Below are 20,447 nucleotides of genomic sequence, written 5' to 3' on the forward strand. Positions count from 1 at the left end.
TGTGTTCAGGGAATTGGAGGATATTGCTGCGTGTTCGCGATTACATAACCATCTGAACTGCTTAATAAGGCAACCTGGCTACAAAAACAGGCTCTGCAGACATGAGCAAACACACATCCTCAGCTGACATGTTATATGTATGGGAGATTTGTATAAATATGTACTGAAGCTACACAATGTTAGCCTTCCCTTTTGTTTTTGTACTTGTAAACTAATGAATCTCTGTAGACACACGTTAAAATGCCCAACCTTATATAGAAATATACGTTTACACCGTGGTTTTGGTCTCTGTATTTAATTTCCCTGTTCATGAAAACTGTACGGGGGTAAATTTTTATATATAACTCACCCACTTACATTTTATTACAACTAAATTTAGGCATAATTAAGGGAAGGCTGCTTTGAGTGACAGGCTGTCTTCTGATAGCGTCCTTGACTTCTCAGTCAGATCCATCTGTCACTCCACCACAGCTCCAGCCTCTTGCCAAATATGGTCAATTCTGACTCCCTAAAAAAAAAAAAGAAGACAGAACCACCGTGACGTCACCAGTTGGTTTGTGGACTCCTGTTTTGAAGCCTTAAGTTCAGCGTGAGTCTAAGACGACATCTGTTTTTTTTTTTTTTCAGAATACCATGGCCTCAGACTTTGAGGTGTTGAATCTCATCCTGAATGCTTCACGCAGGACAGCAAACAGCTCCAGTTTGACTCAAAGAAAACCAACTTCAGGGATTCTTTGTATGAAAAACAGGATGGGACTCAGTGACAGTCACAATCATGTTGGAATTCACTGACACCACGTTTGGCTGCCTGAGATCTTCTGTATTCTTGCAGTAAAGACCAGGGAACCTCTCATCAAATTTGGAACTGGACATTTTTCCAATGTATTTTTTGGAGCTTTGAGCACCACAAGCTGAGGGCCATCTACTTCCATTATATTTGAGAGACAGCAGACATCTCTATGGCAGATATCTCCAACACTCGGCAACTCACACAGAAACTATCTAGATTGGTAAATAGCACTACAGGTAAAAGGTAAAATATGATTACTGTCCCTTTAAGGCTGTTCTTTTCACTGTAGTGAAATTTTACTACCAAACATGCCCACTTATCTGCACGGCAACTATAAGTCAGAAATGTAGTGTAATGCATTACATTAATAAATCATTCTGAGATACAAAAAAGGGGACACAAAACTGAATTTAATTCAAAGACCAAAAAAAAAAAAATATACAAAAAAAATACACGTTCTGTAAAACCAGAAGTAAGAATCTGCTGACAAGAAACTTTGTGTAAAATAACAGTATTTAGGTTTATCCCAACAGTCCAATCACTGCTACAACTTTTTAAAGCTAAAACGTCAACACCTTATTATATACCTGATGTGATACCAGGTCAGGCAAAGTTACGTCCGTGATTACTTTCACGGGAGGCAACAGTTCCAGTGACGTTCATTTGGTAACATCTGACAGAGCCGCAGGCAGCAACTGATGGTGGGCTCATAAAACACCATGCCCGGGTCCTCAATCTTCACTTTTGTCTCACTGCTTGTCTGGTGCATGGAGCGTGCGAACAGCGAGGGTTTAGGAGTTTTAGCCAGAGTCTTCTTTGTCACACAGCCAATGTCGATGAGCGCCTGGGGAAGAGGCAGTGATGGTGATATATCAGCCGCAAAACCAGAGAAAATATTCTGCTTTTACATTAAATAATATTACATTACACTGACGCTAGAGCTGGGTTGGTGTAAAAATTTTCAAACTGGTTTGATATTAAGTCATGTGCTGAACTGGACAGGTATACCAATTTTTACCACTAGGTGTCCCACTTGACTCAGCCCCCTCTCCCCAGTGGAAAACAATGACACTGTGGGTCCGTCCCAAGTCTCTTATTTTTATAGTGCTACTGCTAGCTCCTCGCTTGAACCAGAAGTCGTTCGAGGTCTGCCATCTTCTAGGCCGTCCCAAGTCTCTTATTTGTGCAGCGAGGAGCCAGCGCTAGGAGCTAGCAGCAAGCTTGAAGCAGCTACGAGGTAGGATGGTCGAGAGCTTCCTATCCGGAAGAGTTTTTCAGCTGAATGCCATGATGTATAAATACCCGCCCTCTACATCTGGCACATTTGAACGAGATGGCGGAGAAACAGTACAAGAGTAAGTACCCGTTACATGCATTCTTTGCAATGAATCGCTGACTATGTTGAATGATGGTGAGTTAATTGAATGATAGTGCTCATCACAGTGACAGTGGAATAGCAGGGCTACAGACCGTTCTGTAATTGCACAAACTTCGACAAATGACTCAATAACAATGGTAATACATGCAAAAGTGTGTGACCAGAGTCATGACGGCGGGGGGTGGGGGCTACTGTTTTGGTCAGCGAATATAATGAGACTTGGGATGTACCCATAGTAACGCCAGACGCTGGCTGCTTTACGGAGCAGATCCAGCGGTGCCGCCGTCATCAGGAATGGACGTCGCTTCACGTGACGCTTCAGTGGAAAGGACGTTTCATGTCTCTTAAACCGACAATGCTCGCTCATCGCTCCTAGCGCTAGCTCCTCGCATTTTTTCCTAGGTGGGAGGGGCTAAACAGCTAGCAAAGTCGGCTAGGTAAGATAACTAGCAGTAATTTAAGAGACTTGGGACGCACCCTGTGTCCAAACAGCAATAAAGCGTCCAAATATCGTGTCGCATGATGAAACATCGGAGCGCTCTGTCCACATTGAACACATTAAATGTGAACTTCTATTACATTTTGTAAACAAACCACGTAAACATAAGCTGTGCGCTCGAGATCAGACTGCAGAGTACTTGCTGAATTTCCCATTTCCCATTTACCTGCAGCAGGTCCAGCACCGCCATCGGCTGCAGCACATCCTTGTAATGTTCCACCAGCGACTGCTGTGTGAGTCCGGGTCGGAACATGATGTGGTACAGAATGGCCTCCAGCATGCCTTTACACACCTGTCTGTTAAGATTACCGTCGACCATGCGCCACGGCCGGCTGATGAAACTCACATTTTCACTGTGAGGATTAGAGGTTGGAAACAGAAAGAAGATAAAGATGATACACGGGAAAGGAAAATGCGTAACTGATTCAGTAAGAGAGTTTGTACTTACTCATTATCGCCTACAGCAGGACTTGTTGGTGAAGAGCAAGCTTCTTTATCTCTTTCATCATCTCTACCGTCCACTGTGGCTTCATGATCTTTCTTTTCTTCTTGTCTTTCCTCAGTTTCTACCTTCTCCCGTCCTGCCTCTTCCTCTCTTCCCTCTTCCGGCTGCATCTGCTTTCCTCCCTCATCCACCCTCTCTTTCTGCTTCTTCAGCTGTTCTTCCTCATTCAGTTTCTCTCTTGCTACATCACCTGACAACCCCTCTACACCCCGTCTGTTCTTGCCCTCTCCTCTGTCAACAGCCCTTTTTTTTGCAGGTGGTTCCTCCGGGTCATGTCGGACCTCTCGCCTATTTCTCATGCGCATGAAGGGGATGTTGTGCTGCTTCTCCAAAAAGGGAAGTTTGTTGGATGTTAAGCGAGACTGGGACCATTGCTTTGCGTTCACAGTCAGCAGCCATGGATCAGCGTGCTGCATGAGCACCCAACGGATGCCCAAACTTCCAACTTGTACCACCTGGCCTTCTTCTTGTAACTCCTGGGTCAAAAAGGGAAATTTAAATTAAGATAGAAACACAGAGGGAGAACAAACTAGGAAACTGAACATTCACAGAAGCTGTTGCCAAGCAGCAACTGTAAAACCACTGACTATTAACGGTAACTAGGCTTTGAAGGGCTGCCAACTCTCACACAATGACTGAGTGAGTAAAACGCTGTGGTCAAGCCAGCTGTGGGACCTGCACTGCAGTGATGTGAATGTGTTTACCTTCATGTACTGCTGCAGGCTCCTGGTGCGTCCGTACTGCGGCTCCTCCAGGTGTGAATGACTCTGGTAGAAGTCACGTATATCCACGCCATTCTCACCAGCTGCATGTAAGCTCCTCCTGAGCTGAGCACATGCTTTAATATCCTGAGGAGTGTATCCTCTCTGCACAACCAAATGCCTGTCACACTCCTGCTCGCTGTTTGGTGAGGAGAAGGAGCGGATGGACTGGGTGAGGGTGGAGGGCAGCAGGGATGGACCACATTTAGTCAAGTCCAGTGGTGGAGAGTCTAAAATAAAAAAAATAAAAAATAAAGAATTACTCTCTGCAGATGAAGCTGTGTTTGTATGTGTTGTACATGTGTTGATACTTACTCTCTATACTGAACACGTGGTGAGCAGGTGTGTTGCGCAGTTGCAGCCTCACAATACACGACTCCACCACGATGTTATCGTTGGTATTGAGGTTACGTATTTTGACTGGAAACAAAACAAAAATCATTTAACAAATCTGAACAGAGCTGCAACAAACACAGACAAAGAGCACATTTGTCTGTGAATCAAAGACTTTTTTTTTTTTTTTTTGCTATGTTTGTGTTCAAGTCGAGGCTGAAAGGTGATATATTTTATTTTGTGCACACGGGTTATAATTTTGTATGAACAAGTTATTGTGCGCAAATAGTAACTTGTTCCCACGAGGTAATAACTTGTTCCCACAAGATAACTAATGTGTGCATAAGATAATCACCATCGGGACTTCAGGGGCTCCGAAATTTCAATACGTTTTGTATTTGTATACGTTTTGTTCCTGTAAGTAAGCTATAAAGCTTTTTTGTAGGTTTTATATTTGCTATTGTCTTTTGACATACTTGTAAAGTCTATTGAGACAAAAAAATCATAGTGGCCAAATAGTTTTTTACTCTTTATATAAAGATTAAAATGAGATAAAACAAATCCTGTGTGAAGTGATTCAAATAATGTTGCTGAAAAGCAGACTTTACTTTCTGCCATCCACCAGAGACAAGCAACACAGAAAACAACCATCTAAGAAAAGTGAATGAGTGAATAAAATCTAACTCTACCTATGCCAGGAGAGCAGTATCCACGCATCATCAGGTAGTTGGTGTGAGATGCTTGATGTGCCTTCACCTCCAGTCTTTTTCTCCCCTCACAATCCTCACCATCATCATCATCATCGTCCTCTTCTTCCAGAGCGGCCATACTGGAAGACCACAGTTTACCTCAACATTATTATTTTGTAAACAGTATGAAAAACTCCACAGACTATTAACCCCTGAATCAATCACAGTGAACGTTAAAGATGCTGTGCGATCTCATTTTGCACCTTTGTTACAGTCAGTGACAGTAAAGTACATTTACTTTAGTATTATACTTGTATTTCCTTGCGTATATCCATTTTAAATATACTTTATACTCCTACACTACGACATTTCAGAGGGAAATACTGTACTTTTTACTCTACCATATTTATCTGAAGGCTTAAGTTACTTCTCAGAATAAAATTTTGCCTCTAAAATGATATATTGTTGAGGATTAAACTACCAATAAGTAATGCATATAAAGCATGATAGTTAAAATTTGCTCCACTTCGACCGACTACAACATTAGTAGTAATTGCCTAAATGCTTTTACTTTTCATACTTTCATTACTTTGTGTCATTTAGTACATTTACTTAACAAAACTTTAAATGTAGGACTTGAAAGAGTATTTCTAGTATGATATTGGTACTTTTAATTAAGTGAAAGATCTGAATATTAAATATGAATTAATTAATATCTCCTTCAGTCTGGTTTTATTACAATCTGTGCTTTACTGTTTCCAAATTTGTCTTAACTGTTGAAGTTGGTAACTTTTAACTTTTTGTTGTATTTGCTGAAACTGTCACTATATCCAAACGGTACAACATGAGACAGATAATCTGTAAAAAGAACTCATGTCCTTCCTCCTCGTAGTGCTTCTGATGGCATTTATTTTAATCTACCGCGGCTGAAGAATAACAACCAATCAGAGCAGAGGAGTCTCTAACACAGCTGTTAATCATGTCAGTCACTATTTAAAATGAGAAAGTTTGCTCCGGCTGCCATGTTTAAAACAGTTGAGCCAAAACCAAACATCATCCACTGACCAGGTCACAAACGTTCTCATTTTACAGCTAAACAGTACACTAGAATATGTTTCTAAAAACATCTGAAGCAAGAAATAGGCAATGCAGTGACAGAATCTTGATTCATATTTGATCCGTGCTGCCCAGTTTGATAGTTTGACCACTGTTCACGATTGACAGCTGCGTTAGCTGCAAAGTTTTATGAAAGTTATGAAACTGTAGCTTAAACAGCAGTGTTCTCATTATGTTGGGTACTGTTAACTGTAAATCCCCAGACAGCCCATTGAAGTTTAGTGACATCTTAAACTATTTTAAGTTGCATTGTATGTTGTCAATTTATGTTTGTCTTTTGGTCTTGTTCTTTTGTGTTATGTATGCACTGACATTTTGTTTGTAAATAAAAAAATATTTTTTTTCTTTCTTGCGGACTAGAGTGAGCGAGTGACGTCGATCCCCAAGTATTTAAAGCCATCTTGGCACGTTTTAAAGGGGGTGAGACTAAAGGGGCATGCCTCTACTTCAGAATTTAAAAAGAATAGTTTGCTATTTTGTAAATTTAACTTATGCCCTGAGATTTTCCCAAATTAATTCAGGATAGCTAAAATGCAGGGGAGTAATGAGACCGGATCAGAGGCATAGAGAAGCAGATCATCTGCATAGAGAAAAACCTTTAACTTTTGTATGCACTGACATTTTTACACAAATGAAGTTCCTCACTGGTGAATTATTTTGTTAGTTATTTTGATTTCCACTTGAGTGACATGCGACATATATATGGATGGCAGGATGACTTAAGGCAATGAAAACGTGATCAAGACAGCAGTAAATGGACTGTAAGTACACTGTATCCACTATCATGGGGCTGGGATTTACAGCAGATGTTTTCAGGTGATGAAACACTCCATGTGATACACATGAGGTTATAAATCTTGTATTTGTGCTTCCTCTCTGAGAAAATGCAGGTAAATTGAATTTGTGGTCCTCTTAGCAACATCTCTTTAGTGTCCTCATCACTCTGAAAAATCTCTTCTAGTCTATGAATACAATGACATGCAGTGATGTGTGTACACTCACCTCTTGACTACATCATTGTCCACCAGGGTGCTGTCCACCACCACCATCTGTTTAGGTATGGAGATGTACACGTTCAGCAATCCCAGAGACATCAGGCTGAGAGAGACCACACAGGCTCCACCAGGAGAGTTCATAGAGAACTGCAGCATGTCTGACGCATCTGGAGGCTCCTCTGAAGCTTGTGGTGCCACATCTGAGGCATTGGCCACATCTGGTGTCTCTTCTTTGGGCAGATGATCGTCTGTCTCTCTGCTGGACGGATCTTCACTGGAACCAGCTGTGACGCAATCTTCTCGGTTTTTCTCTTTATCTTCTTTGTTTGTTGCCTCAGTTTTCTCGTTGCTTATCTCCATCAACAACTCTTCTCCTTCTGTTTTACTCTGGTCGCTCTCTCCCACCTTTGCCGAGTCGCTGTTTGCCTTTTCTGGTTGTGCCTCTGGTTCACTCACTGCTCTTCCTTCATCTTCTTTACTTTCACCTTGCCTTTTCTTCCTCTCAGACCCCGTTCTTTTTACCATCACTTCCTCCCCGTTTTCTGATCTGCTCTCGGTTTCATGGTAGAACGTAGTAATTGGTCTGTCGTCGCCCGTCCCGTTGTTAATTAAACTCCTCAAGAAGCGGAAGGAATCAGTGCACAGAGAGTGAGGAAAACGCCACGAAAAACACCTGTCAGGACAGAGTGGGAGATGCTAGGTCAAAAAACTCTTCAATCAAACAGTATGCAGTGTGGAAACGATTTAAATATTTCTGTTAAAATGAGACCAAATACTTTAACCTAGTATTGCCAGGAACTAAACTCAGAAACAACATCAGAAGCTAAAAAGTTCCTTCAGAGAATTCATGTTTGCGTTTACATGAAACAAGACAAAGTATTATCATGATGAAGCTGTTAGGTTTGAATCAATATTAAAAAAGAGACGTGCAGAGCTTTGACAACAGTTTCAATCAGTTTTGCGTCATATGGCGTCATTACGGGGGAAAGTTAAGGTTTTTCATTTTCCCACAAAATTAAAATATGTCTTTCACATAAACATGAATCAAGCATATTATTAGTACAGATAAATCGGTCTATTCATAGTAAACTCATTAAATTTTAAGTACACAACACTAATGATAAGCTAACTGTTACATGTAAATCCTTGAGCAATCATGTGAGCTAAGGTACTTATGATGGCAAGGTAAACTGGTAAGCTAACGTTTACCTACTAATGTAACATCTTAGCCAATTAGATGTAAATTAATCCAAGTGTATGGAAATTATTGTGAGCCACAATGGATCGTTTTGTAACTTTTTGTGACATGTGCACAGATGGAGGCTAATGCATCAAACCATGCTACAGCTACTACTGACTTGGCAGCTACAGGCAAACACAAACGAGAAAAGACCCCAAAATATTCAGTAAATTATCTCAAGTGCAACTCAGTTTTATACAGTATATACAGTAGAAGGTCCCTGCTCTGTCTCTCTTAGAGCGAAGGTGACCTTGGCCTGAACAATGTTGAAGACCCCTGAGCCATATTAGATTTGGAATAATAATGGCAGGCAGTGATGCAGTGAGTCAAGGCACAGTGTGTTGAATGTGGTGAAATCCTGCCAAATGAGGCACTAAAACCATCAAAGCTTCAGAGACAAAGACAAAACATCCGGGATGTGTTTGGAAGCCAACAGTGTCTTCCTAAGGAAAAGAGATAGGCTTCAGGCACAACAGAAAGTTGTCACAACATTAACAGCTGACTGACATAACACATATTTACAGCCAAGTTTATTTTGACTCCATTTTATCCATGTTATTCGTTTTTAAATAATTTATTTGGGAAGGTGGTCCTGGGAATCTTTTTTTAACAATCAGAAGGGGGCCTTCAGTTACACAAGGTCGAGAACTGCTGGTATAGAAGTCATTGCAGTTTTGAGACTCTTCATCAGAAATTACTTCTCCATGAAGCAGAGACTTTTAATAGCAGGAACTACAGTACAAAAGCTTGTCAAGATATGCAAGTTATCTTCCCTCAGTGTACCTGTAGTAGGACTGGGACAGCTGGTAGGACATGGGCAGGATGGGCAGCGCCCGGTTCTTCTTCGGCCCAAAGGGCTGGTTAACACGACGGCGGTTGACCAGACCCCTCTTCCTGCATTGTATGAACACTTGGCACAGCAGCTCCTGGTTATACTTACTGTACATGTGGAAGGTCTAAGAAAGAAGACAGATGGACAGTTGGTGTGTGAATGGGATTTTTGAGCAGTGATGCCAAAAAATAAAACTGCCCTCAAACCTTTAAAGATTGCCGTACCTGAAAGGATCTGGACGACTTCATCTGATTGTTGGTCATGGCCAGAGTGCTCTGGATCAAGTTATGTAACACTATGGCATGAATGTCATCAGTGCTGTAATGGATACAAACAAACAAACCCGTAACCACTACCATACAAATTCATTTTTTTTCAGTAGAAGAAAATCTAATTGAATCCTCACCAGTTGAGAGTGTCTTTCCATGACACCTGCTTTGCACTCTCTATTGCAGAGACCTTAAACCTGTAACACACACATACAGCGTCACACTCAGCCATCACTGCTTGTCTTAAGTCAGCATGTTAAACCTCCTCCTCCTCTTACCGTGAGAAGAGCTGCTCTTTTGTGTCAGGCATGATCATATCATGAGCACTAAGTAGCACAGTGCTGAACTTCTGTCGGAGCAGCCGAGCATACTCAGAGAATGATTTAGCACAATCCTAAAACAACACAGGTAAAAAAAAACTCATACTTCAACTTCAAGCTTTCAGAAAAGAGCAACAATAACACCAACAAAACAAAAACACACCTCTGGATTGTTTGGATCAGCAGGTTTCTTCTCCTCCAACAGCCTCATCAGAGGTTTGTCCTGGTACGCCTCGGCCAGACAGATCCTACAACACACAGCTGATGAATAAAACTGTGGGTTTGTGTTTGATACATGTGTGTGTTTTCATCATGTGTACCTACCTGTAGTTCAGAAGAGTCTGAGGATTTTTGAGGATGTATCTTGTGCGACGCCCGACAGCTACGGATGTTTTATCCATTGATATCTCATACTCTGCCTGGAGAAGGTCTCTCACCACACAGTACGGTACGAATGGCCTTTTTAACTGCAACACATCAACAACATGCTGACTACGTTCACGTGCACAAAATATTCTGAACAACAACATATTCCTCCTCAGCTGTTTACATGGTTTATAAATATTAATAAAAAATATTCCTGCTTACTTATACTGCAGTTAAAGTGCCCTATCATGTTGTTTATTGTTTAATATATGGAAAAGTGGAACAGCTGGTGCTGCTTGTGTCATTTTGCTTCCTAGTATGGGAAAAAAAAAAAAAAAAAGGATTTTTAAAAAGTTTTCCACTGGTGGCCGACCTGTTGGACTGAAGATGTATGTACCTTGCTGTTGAGCAGGTGTGCGGCCACACTGCAGAGCATCATCAGTGAGTCTTCCTGTATAGACCAGTAGACTCTCTGCCTGGTCATCCTCTTCAGAGCTCGGTGGTCTGCCTCGTCGTGAGCAGGGGTGCGCTTCTTGGGCTCTTTAAAGGTGCAATGTTAAAAATATGATCAGAACTTAAGTTTAAAACATTTAAAAAATGAAGTTACATTATCAACAGAATGTGAAGAAATAACAGTTTTTACATCTAAGATGTCTCCGTATCGCGTTGCAGAGATATCCATTGAAATGAACATGCTAATCAGCTAGCCCCGGCTCAACCTGTCTTATAATACCACTTGTACCCCAAGAGGTGATAGTGAGTCACTGTAGTGTCCAGTTTGCTCTCAGTCCAACATGAGGTAGAGCTACAGCCTCCAGTTAGCGGAACAGTAAACGCAAAGGCTACATTCACACTAACATGTTTTTGTTTTAAAACGTGCAACTTTTTATTAGCGCAAAAAGACGGCTGAAGCTCTTGAAGAGCAACCTTTATTACCATCTCAACCACCTGCTCCCGGATAGAAACCACATTGAGCGGCAAAGAGTAGAACAAAAAATAAAAAGAAGCGAAGCGAATTTGTACCATTTCTTTTAGACTAGAAAGTAACATTTAACGTTGGCTATTTACCACACTACCGAAAAACCTTTCTAATAGTGCTGATACATAGTTTTGATGTGTTTTCTTGCTATCGTTATCTTGCTAAAACTGAGCAAAGCTATAACATAAATTAAAGGCTGGCACCTCATATGAAGGTGCCATAGCAGTGTCATTCTGACTTGCTCTTAGAGATTCAGCAGTTTGGTTGAATTCTGTGTATTCTTGCCCTGCTGTTTGTTAGGAGGTGTTTTATTTCATCATTTCAACTGATGACTGTAAATTTAGACTGTATAGGCCCAGTAGTAGACCAATTAAATGCTGCCCCCCATTTCCTTGGAGCCTGTGGCCAGGTATTACACACTGCACCTTTAAGGCAAACAACAAACACAATGTGTCGGGTGTTTTCAGTCTTTAGTCCATCAGTCACATGTACCTTTTTTCTTCTTGCGTGGGGCCTTGACGACCTCCTTTTTGCTTCTCTTCCTCTTCTGTCTCTTTCCTCCGACCACCTGCTTGTTTCTGGAAGCAGGCTCAATACCCACCTGGTTACAAACACGTAAGAACAGGAAACATTGTTTGTAGCCTGACCTCTTTGCTTTCGGCTGAAATGTTAGACCAAATATCACAAACCCCTGCGTCTAAACTGGATATTAGAATCAGCTGAGTGTGTCATGCAAGCAACTTCTAATCCTGGCTGGGACAATCAGCTCTGCTCATTACTGTGCTGCACTGATCATAATGGAGACATAAAAAAGAGCAGGTGATGGTGTCTGTTGTTTAACTGTGAAAGAAGTGTTCTGAAAATTATATCTTCGGTAAAAAAAAAAAAGCTCAGATAACATCGTCATTGGTTGGGGTGTAAATCACAAGTTTCAATTACAATATGATATTACATCGATGCTTTGGTCGATGATACAATATCTACTGAGATCACAAAGTCTGCCACGATTTTCATTTGATTCAATTCAAGCAAATGCGACCCATATAAGATGATATCAGTAAATATCCTCATTGTCTTTTTCTTGGCCATTGTCTGCCTGGTGCTATGCCACTGGCACTATTTGAATGTTTAGAAAAGAGGTGTGCCCAGATGGAAATGGTGATGCAGGCATGCCATGTAAGTTTCAAAAGTTTAGTTAAAGTTTTCACTTAATTATTGAAGAAACTCCTTTAAAAAATGTAAAAAAATTAAGGTTAAAAACACAGCCAGTTTATTAGGTACACCTAGCTAAAACTTGTGCAGTCAAATACAGATGATTCTATTATTTTTGTCCAGCCCAATTATATCAGTGAGGGTATGATAAAAAACAACAAACACCTTTCAGTATGACAGCATTACAAACCACATGATCACACTGTTGCATTAGTTTTAGTTACAGTGGGTGTAACCAATAACTTGAATGTACATAAAAATAATAAAACAATGAAACAAAAAAAATGACAGAACTCATACCTCTACAGTTTCTACCGTCAGTGGTCGTTTGGTTGTCAGGTACCTAGGTTTAGTACTTCCTCCTGTTACACACAGACATATGAAAAGTATTTCATCGATGAGTGGAAGCACAGTGAGTGTGTTAGTAAACTTGAAGTTTGAAGGTTAATTTTGAAGGAAATCAGAGGGAGTAAGGCCCTGAAGGTTCCACAGAAGGGTGATGGTCAGACATCAAAGCAGACAACAACAGCATCACAGACACTTGTATATTTAACTCATATCCTTTCATCTGTTTAAGGAACTCTTAATGCTGAATAAAAGAAACAAGTCAGCTTGTACAACAAAGCTGCGAAAGCTTTGTCATGACTGGACATGGAAAGAGGTATAAAATACAGAAACTCATTATGTTCCAAGCAGCAGCTCACCAGCTTTAAATGCAATCCTCAGTGCATTTTTACTCAGCAGGCTCTTCAGTCTGATTTTGTTCTCCTTTGCCTCTAAACCACTCGGGGTCTATAAAAAACAACAACAGACACACATGCACAAACATTAGGCCTTATTTGATATTTAATATTGTCTCTGTCTGCATGCACTTACACACTGCTACAAACCGTTTTGACAGAAAGGAGGTGATTGGTCCACAACCAGTTGCGTTTAAGATGAGCAAAGAACTCAGAGTCCAGACCTCCTGCTCCTTTACTGTCTCCTGGTATCGACCCGTCGTCACACACTTCTCGACTGCCCCTGTGCGAGTGTGTGAACAGATATACATCAGTGCACCTTTAACACACTGGTGATTCTCTAAAAAGTATTTTCCTGTGGTAAAAGCTTAAATTTCAGCTTCTTTGATTTGATTATCTTAAAAAAAACATGAAAGGAGAAGAACAAGAGGAGCAGGCAGAGCAAGTTAAATGTATTCATGCTGGAGCGTCGGTGGCTTAGTGGATAGAGCAGGTGCCCCATGTACAAGGCTGTTGCCACAGCGGCCCGGGTTCGACTCCAGCCTGTGGCCCTTTTGCTGCATGTCCTTCCCTCTCTCTCTCCCCCCTTCACGCTTAAGCTGTCCTATCAATTAAAGGCTAAAACGCCCAAAAAATATCTTTAAAAAAAAAAAAAAAAGTATTAATGCTGGCTACAGCTGATCAGTGATCTTTTTGAGCTTTTTAGTGTTCGATAAGTAGCAGGTCAGTCTGTCAAGTGTGCTCATGAATGACTTTCTCCATTACCTGTTATCATAGGGTTCTGCTAATGCTGTTTGCTATGGTGAGTGAACAAAAAGCAAGTGAATCGGACTCCACAATACGTGAGTGTTCTTTCATTTTCTGTATGTCCATGAGCATGAGCTTTAAGTTGTAATGTGGAAACAACATGGATACTTTTTACAAAGAAGATGCTTTATCTTTTATTACTCAGAGTGCTCCAACAACATCCTAATGAAAAAAGAGCAAAGGCAATAGACCATGTGGGCATTTTCCAGATTACTCAGACAACTAAATGAATGCAGCACACGGCTGTGGAGATTACTGGGAAGTCTGCTACTTGCCCCTCAAGAATGACATATTGTTGGTCAGTGACATTCCTGTAACATTGTACTGAGCTTACATACCCTGACATACAAGCAGGATGCTGAAACAAAGCATTAAAACGAATAGTTTATCTTGATTATTGTAAACTTATACATGATGACTGGTAATGCATTGAGGAAAAGTTTTGTAAGGCCGACAACACTAGCTGCCAAAAGTGTGACGGAGAAACAGACAGGCTCGATACATATGGATGTATCAACTGGAAGGAACTGATACTCTGTAAACAATCAGTTCCCGCATCACTACAGCAAAGTTTTTATCTTGTAGTAACTTTTCTCTTTCATGAACAGCTACAACTAAGTCAATATTAGAGCGAGATAGACACAAATGTCCAAACTACGACAAGAAACAGCTGAGCTGATTTAGCAGGCCTGTACTATTTGTTTATTCATCCTGCACTGCACTGTAATTTTTATTCTATTGCTGGATTTGTCTTGTTTTATTTGGGCTTATTATTATGTTCTATTCTACCTTGTTTTAATTAATTAAACTGTCAAATGATTAAATCAATCTAAATGATATTTATAAGCATCTTTTATATTGGCTAATGTTTCTTTTATATCTCTCTGCTTATTTAAGCACTTTGAACTGCTTTGTTATTATAAAGGTGCTGTACAAATAAACTTGCTTTGACCTACAGGGAAATAATACTTCACTTACTTCAGCAGGTACGCCAGTCCTGCAAACACGTAGCGGTCATGCACAAAGGAGGGAGCACTTTCTTCTTCTGCTGCATTTCTCTTATTGCGGATTACCCCTAAAACATGCAAACACGGGCACATTTTTAAAAAGTGAAAAATATAAATTTCCATTCTGCTTTCATATGCGTGTGTCTGTGTGTGTGTGTCTGTACCCAGTGGTGTATTGAGGCAGACACACATCAGGTCAAACCAGTAGCTTTCCACGTCTTCAGCGGTGTTAAATTTGTACTGGCGCTTCTCAAATGGTTTGTCGGGCGACTCTGTGACCAGCCAGTAGTGAGGCTCAGCGCTGGTGGTGTCAACAATTGTGGCGTTACGCCTCAGGTACACAAACACCTTGATTAGTGCAGTTATTGGGGAAAAACATGAGACATGATTTTACTTAATTTTGAACCTCTATTTTACTGATATGACATTCATGCTTTATTTAAGTCATATGCAAATAGTTTTCCTAGAGCTTGGCACGCCACATTTCGTTGCCCGTGGGCAGTTAGGACAGTCCAATAGAAAACAATGCAATCAAACTGATTTAGTTGCTGACACTGCTTGTGTCGGATCCACTTAGGACACCTTCGTAGCTTTAAGTTAAGTATGTAACTTTAAGTACATAAGATGACAGTGCCATACCTTGATGTTCTTACAGTTTTTCTGTTCTGTTTCTGTTTACACACTGTAGATACTTAAAAATATTAAATTTAGCATGTTTTGCATTCACTTGTTTTACACCAAACTTCAAGAGAAAAATCAGGGACATTTGTCTACTGCCCTTCTTTCAAACACAAACTCTGTGTTTTATGCAGAGATCAGATCAGTAGTCAAAGGATGGATATCTTTCCTTCTGTGTGGTGTATTTACAGCACTGACAGACTTGACTGTGGTTACTGTGTACCTGGTCTTTCTCCTTGAACTTCTCCACAGGACCAAACTGCAGCAGACCCATGTAAACCAACTTCTGCAGGTTCTCATGGAACGAGAAGATGTATTTCCTGATGTGAAGAACCAAAAATACTTTATTTAGAATGTCAGGTATGACACATTATAGATGAAGTGAGAGAGAGAAACATGAAGTCACCGTTTATAAAGCAGCTGTCGTCTCATTCTGGCGGGCAGCGCTCTGATGAGCTGGTGTTGCTTCACAGGGTCGTAGAGATATTCCTCCAGTCCTTCCACCTGTGGACACAAGTCAGCAAATATTTCTTTATATATTACATGTGTTGCAAGCTGCGCTTTCAGAAACAGGCCATCGACAATAAATAAAATGTCCACATGTGCAACTTATAACACAAAATGGAATCTACATTAAGCTGCCAGTTTATTAGACCCACCTATATGCCTAATATTTTGTGTTTTATTTCATTTGTTTTATCATTTACGTCAATGAGGTTAAACTAAATGTTAGTATCTTCTTAGTCTAACTCAGCACAGTTCAACAACACCACATTACACAGAAGGTAAGTGGGACTGAGTGCATTAAATCCTTATAAAAAACAAAAGTTTGTTTTCTCACCTTATAATTGATCTGTATGACCTGAATGAAGATGGAGAGAGGCAGGCAGAGCAGCAGGTCGCCGACCCTCGCCCAGCCACTGCCAAACTCCTTGTGCACACGGACAGGAGGCATGAATTTCTTCCATGACTCCTCGTCAGCATACACTATCAGAGACAGGCAGAAGATTAAAAAGAAATCAAGGTGGTTAGTTGGGAAGCTGTTTATACAACAACATGCCTTTATTCACTACAGATAAATCACACACTGGTTTTGATACAAACAAGTTAAGTCATTAAAAAAACAAAATTTACTAAAGGAGTTATAACAGGCGCTCTCTCACCTTTCATGTCAGACTGAGAGGGACCAGGTGTCGCTTTATCCTTCTGCTCCACCTCTTCTTCATCACCTGATGATGATGGTGTATCCAAATTACACAAAGTAGAATCTGCAGTTTGTGCGCCATGGTTGTCTGGTGGTTTTGCATCAGCATCAGTGCTGTGTATGTCTGCTGGTGTCTCACTGGTCGAGTGGGAGTCAGGCGAGTTGTGTCGGAGCGGGTGCCCGTATATCAGGTACCAGAGGAAGTTATGAACAAGGCGCAGACGATGCATCTTAGGCTGGAAGCCAAAAGTCTTTCCCAGTCCCCGAACTATAAAAGCAGAGGCAGAGAGAGGACAAAGAACACAACAATGAACGGTGGATAAAGAGGATATCAATACTATGAATATACAATCAAAAGGACACTTCAATAGAGCAGCAAAGAGGGCGAAGTTGCAAGTTTTAAAAACATTTTTCTAAATGTGAATTCAAATTCAAAAGTCCCCTTTTTAACTGGGCCCTAAATTCATGGAAACACTTTGGTGTTTCTCTGACCCCGGAACTGACCATTCACTAAGCCCCGCCCCTTTGTGATGGTCTGTCGAAGCTGTCAATGTGAGCATGGAGCCCACACTGTAACTAACTGCCTGTAACTTATTTTGGGAAAAACGAAACAGTGATTCCAGAGAGAAGCAGACAGAGGGGTCTACAGTCTGTGTTTGAAGGATATACTGTATCCAGGATGTCAAACTGACTCAGCAGCAACAACAGGTTAAAAAGACAAAGATAGTTAGAAGCTAAAGCCGAACTATAGGCTACAGATCACAGTGTGAAAGTGAACCACCACATCACTGCTGATCGACAGAAGACAATGAATATAAAGGAAACTTTGCTGATATTGAACCAGCTGTGTAGCATCACAGTGTGTGCAGATGACCAGTGTTTGGCTTCTCTATGTGCCACCACTGCGCAGACCTCCAACTGTCGGACAGGTGGGGAGTTCCAGGGAACTGGAACTGAACCCGCAGCCGCTGCAGCAAGGATACTTCCCCTGCACATGGGACGCCTGCCCCCCCACTGAGCTACAGGGTAGGCCTTTATTCAGTGTTATAATCATTACAAAGCAAAAGCAGCATGTGTATACATTCAGTAGGCTATATCTTCAGTAGATAGCTAGCTAACCCTACACTTTTCAGGGTCTGATTTTAGTTTTGGAACAGGGAAGAAACAGTATTCTCTCTAGGTAAAAAGTATCATTAATACACAACGTGCCCAAGGCACAACGTTTGCTCAAAATCCACAAAACCAGCCTGAAAATGAGGGAAATCTGAAATGACTGGGGGTGGGACTAAGCGAAGGGTCAACTGACACTGAAGAATAGACCTCCAGATTTCCATCCAGACAAAAGTATCTCCTCCCATTTTGCTGCTTTTCTAATACGCAGTGAAACAGAACCTGTCGTGGGCTTAAACTCATGGTCTGCTATGCTTTTGGTGCCGCCCGTCATGTCATCAGACCATTCTCCTTGTTCTCTGGCTTTCTCTTCAGCAAGCTGCAGACTGAGGGACAGAGAGGGATGATCAAAGTGACAGAAGGAAAGACAAAAAAACATACAAGATGTAACAACAACAACGAAGTTTTTCAGAGAGCTTGACTTTTAAATTTTAGATATAAAGGACACCAACTGCTTGTAACTGCTGCAAAGCTTTTTACACACTTGATTTTCTCACACTTATCTTATTGTGCTACAAGCTGGCACCAGGCTAGTGTGACTACACTAAAACCATAAGCAGATCCGTAGGCAGAATAAATATAATCAAAAGTATAGTCAAAAGAGTTAAGACCTTTTTTGGGGCATTTGGTTTGTGCTCACCGTACAGCTGTGTAAGAGCTGGAGATTCTGAAGCGGACCTGTTCAATGACTCGGCTCACTACGTCATCGTTGGGCTGAATGGATGGATGAACAACCATCTCAACCTGCATGGTAAAGAACATTACACAAAAAGAGGGGGTAAGTGGTGGTGGTGGGATAACAACGATGAACAAAGATTACCATCTTCTCTAGTTTTCTGTACATTTGTTATGTGTGTGGTGTTGCTTCTTATTATTTGTTTTCTATTTGTAAACAAGCCAAATACCAACTATAACCGATGTTTAGAATATTAGAGTACCTAATGACATGCAATGATAAATTTAACAGTTCTGTTCCTATTGTATGTGGAGAGCAAAAATTTGCCCAAAACAGCACATGACACACTCACTGATCCCACTCAAGAACAATCAGAGTCCTGAGCCTCATAGCTGCAGATCTTGCGCGATCAAACGTGACTATTGAGCAAACAGACATGGTGGACGACAGGCAGGAAAATCTAGCAGTCAGTTTTTGCTCAACTTTTTACAGCAAATGAACAAATAAAAAATTAATTATATGGTTGAAGTTAAGAAGATGGCGTGAACATGGATTGCACATGTTACAGCATGAGCTAGAGGTGAGCAGATTCTGAGTTGAAGCCATTTGATGATTTTGGAAAATCTGGCAAGATGATCTGTAGAGCCATCTTACAAATCAGGGCTTTGCTGACGATTGTCAGGAGTGGGGATCGGGCCCAAAATTGACCTGATTTTCATGTAGTATATGTCTGGCATCAGGATAGCAATTTCCTAGTTTTAAGCCTATGCTAAATGCTAACACTCAGCAAAATGTCAAACTATTCCTTTCATCGCTTAAAAACAACAAAAACATAAATAAAAAAAAATCTCCAAGGGTTATTACATTAATTTATCCAAATGCTAAATTACTTTAAAAACAGCTGTTAATAAACAGGACCACAAGGGAACTGTTTCCTTTATTATGTGTGGTTAGTAGTTTCATTAACACAGTGGATGAAATGAGGCTTGAAAATATGACCATAAAGGTGTGGTTTGTGTCACTTACATTCTTAGTGATCCCATCCTGTATGACGGTGGTCCTGTAAACCTTAAGTAAGCCTTCTCTGGACAGACTGTCGACGAGACGTAAAATAGTCTTCCTGCAACACTTGGAGCTGGACCCGACCTGCTTCTCATCGTCATTAATGATCTTCTGTAGCCTGGGGAAAGACAGCGTGTTGACATTGTTGTTCCCGCTCTCACTGTGCGATAAAATGCTTTGAAATGAACCAATGACACTAAAGACAAACTGACGGGAAAAGACCCTCGATGATTTTTAAGCTGTTGACTGCCTCGACGATCAGGTTCTTCCTCCTCAGCAGGCGGTATGTCTCGTGGGATCTCTCCCAAACCTTGTGGGATTTTTTACGTGGAGGGGCCTGAAAGAGGTGGATTGTGTTGTGTTCAATACTCATTTCAAACAATGAAAAAAAACAAGCTTAAACCAACTCATCAGACTGACCTGCGGTGTGCAAACATCTTTAACAACCACAATGTTGTTGTCCATTGGCTTACTGGCTGCATTCTGCTCCTCACTCTGGGGCAAAGCGCTGGAAGAATTTGAGTTGGACTCGTCCTCCTCAACTTGAGCTTGTTCTGATAGAAGAGATAGTCTGAATTAAATATGACTGGACAGAACAAAAGGGTGCGAATCTCTAGGCAGCATATGATTCGATTCTGATTTAAAGGGGTACAGTTGTGCCCTCTCTCTGTATCTTCTTATTTTCTGTGTTCAGAAGTTTATGGGCGTGTACCCCCACAGTGCTCAGGTGACGTCTTGGTAGAAAACAAGACGAAAATGTTACTTTTCCTTCGAAGTTTGACTGCTGCTGTAGTTTAGTGTGTTTAGTGTGTAGTGTGT

The 20,447-nt window shown here is 41.0% G+C and overlaps 1 protein-coding gene across 1 annotated transcript in view; it reads right to left on the bottom strand.

Moving 5' to 3' along the window:
* Positions 1 to 704: 704 nt before the first annotated feature.
* LOC126389896 (general transcription factor 3C polypeptide 1-like) overlaps positions 705 to 20,447 on the bottom strand; it is a 28,890-nt gene continuing 9,147 nt past the window's right edge. The window contains exons 12-40 of the mRNA XM_050043849.1: positions 20,049 to 20,182; positions 19,841 to 19,965; positions 19,593 to 19,746; positions 18,531 to 18,634; positions 18,113 to 18,216; positions 16,680 to 16,988; positions 16,358 to 16,503; positions 15,923 to 16,020; positions 15,740 to 15,836; positions 15,003 to 15,186; positions 14,810 to 14,906; positions 13,175 to 13,307; positions 12,989 to 13,076; positions 12,585 to 12,646; positions 11,565 to 11,673; positions 10,491 to 10,633; positions 10,052 to 10,194; positions 9,891 to 9,975; positions 9,686 to 9,801; positions 9,545 to 9,604; positions 9,363 to 9,456; positions 9,090 to 9,262; positions 7,074 to 7,739; positions 4,956 to 5,095; positions 4,249 to 4,353; positions 3,877 to 4,163; positions 3,116 to 3,648; positions 2,834 to 3,020; positions 705 to 1,634 (exon numbers count right to left, since the gene is read on the bottom strand). Coding sequence (XP_049899806.1) covers positions 1,422 to 1,634; positions 2,834 to 3,020; positions 3,116 to 3,648; positions 3,877 to 4,163; positions 4,249 to 4,353; positions 4,956 to 5,095; positions 7,074 to 7,739; positions 9,090 to 9,262; positions 9,363 to 9,456; positions 9,545 to 9,604; positions 9,686 to 9,801; positions 9,891 to 9,975; positions 10,052 to 10,194; positions 10,491 to 10,633; positions 11,565 to 11,673; positions 12,585 to 12,646; positions 12,989 to 13,076; positions 13,175 to 13,307; positions 14,810 to 14,906; positions 15,003 to 15,186; positions 15,740 to 15,836; positions 15,923 to 16,020; positions 16,358 to 16,503; positions 16,680 to 16,988; positions 18,113 to 18,216; positions 18,531 to 18,634; positions 19,593 to 19,746; positions 19,841 to 19,965; positions 20,049 to 20,182 — 4,889 coding nt within the window. The 3' untranslated portion in view covers positions 705 to 1,421. The remainder of the gene's footprint in view (positions 1,635 to 2,833; positions 3,021 to 3,115; positions 3,649 to 3,876; positions 4,164 to 4,248; positions 4,354 to 4,955; positions 5,096 to 7,073; positions 7,740 to 9,089; positions 9,263 to 9,362; positions 9,457 to 9,544; positions 9,605 to 9,685; positions 9,802 to 9,890; positions 9,976 to 10,051; positions 10,195 to 10,490; positions 10,634 to 11,564; positions 11,674 to 12,584; positions 12,647 to 12,988; positions 13,077 to 13,174; positions 13,308 to 14,809; positions 14,907 to 15,002; positions 15,187 to 15,739; positions 15,837 to 15,922; positions 16,021 to 16,357; positions 16,504 to 16,679; positions 16,989 to 18,112; positions 18,217 to 18,530; positions 18,635 to 19,592; positions 19,747 to 19,840; positions 19,966 to 20,048; positions 20,183 to 20,447) is intronic.

Source organism: Epinephelus moara, chromosome 5, assembly GCF_006386435.1.
Source record: "Epinephelus moara isolate mb chromosome 5, YSFRI_EMoa_1.0, whole genome shotgun sequence".
In the NCBI taxonomy this organism is placed as follows: Eukaryota; Metazoa; Chordata; class Actinopteri; order Perciformes; family Serranidae; genus Epinephelus; species Epinephelus moara.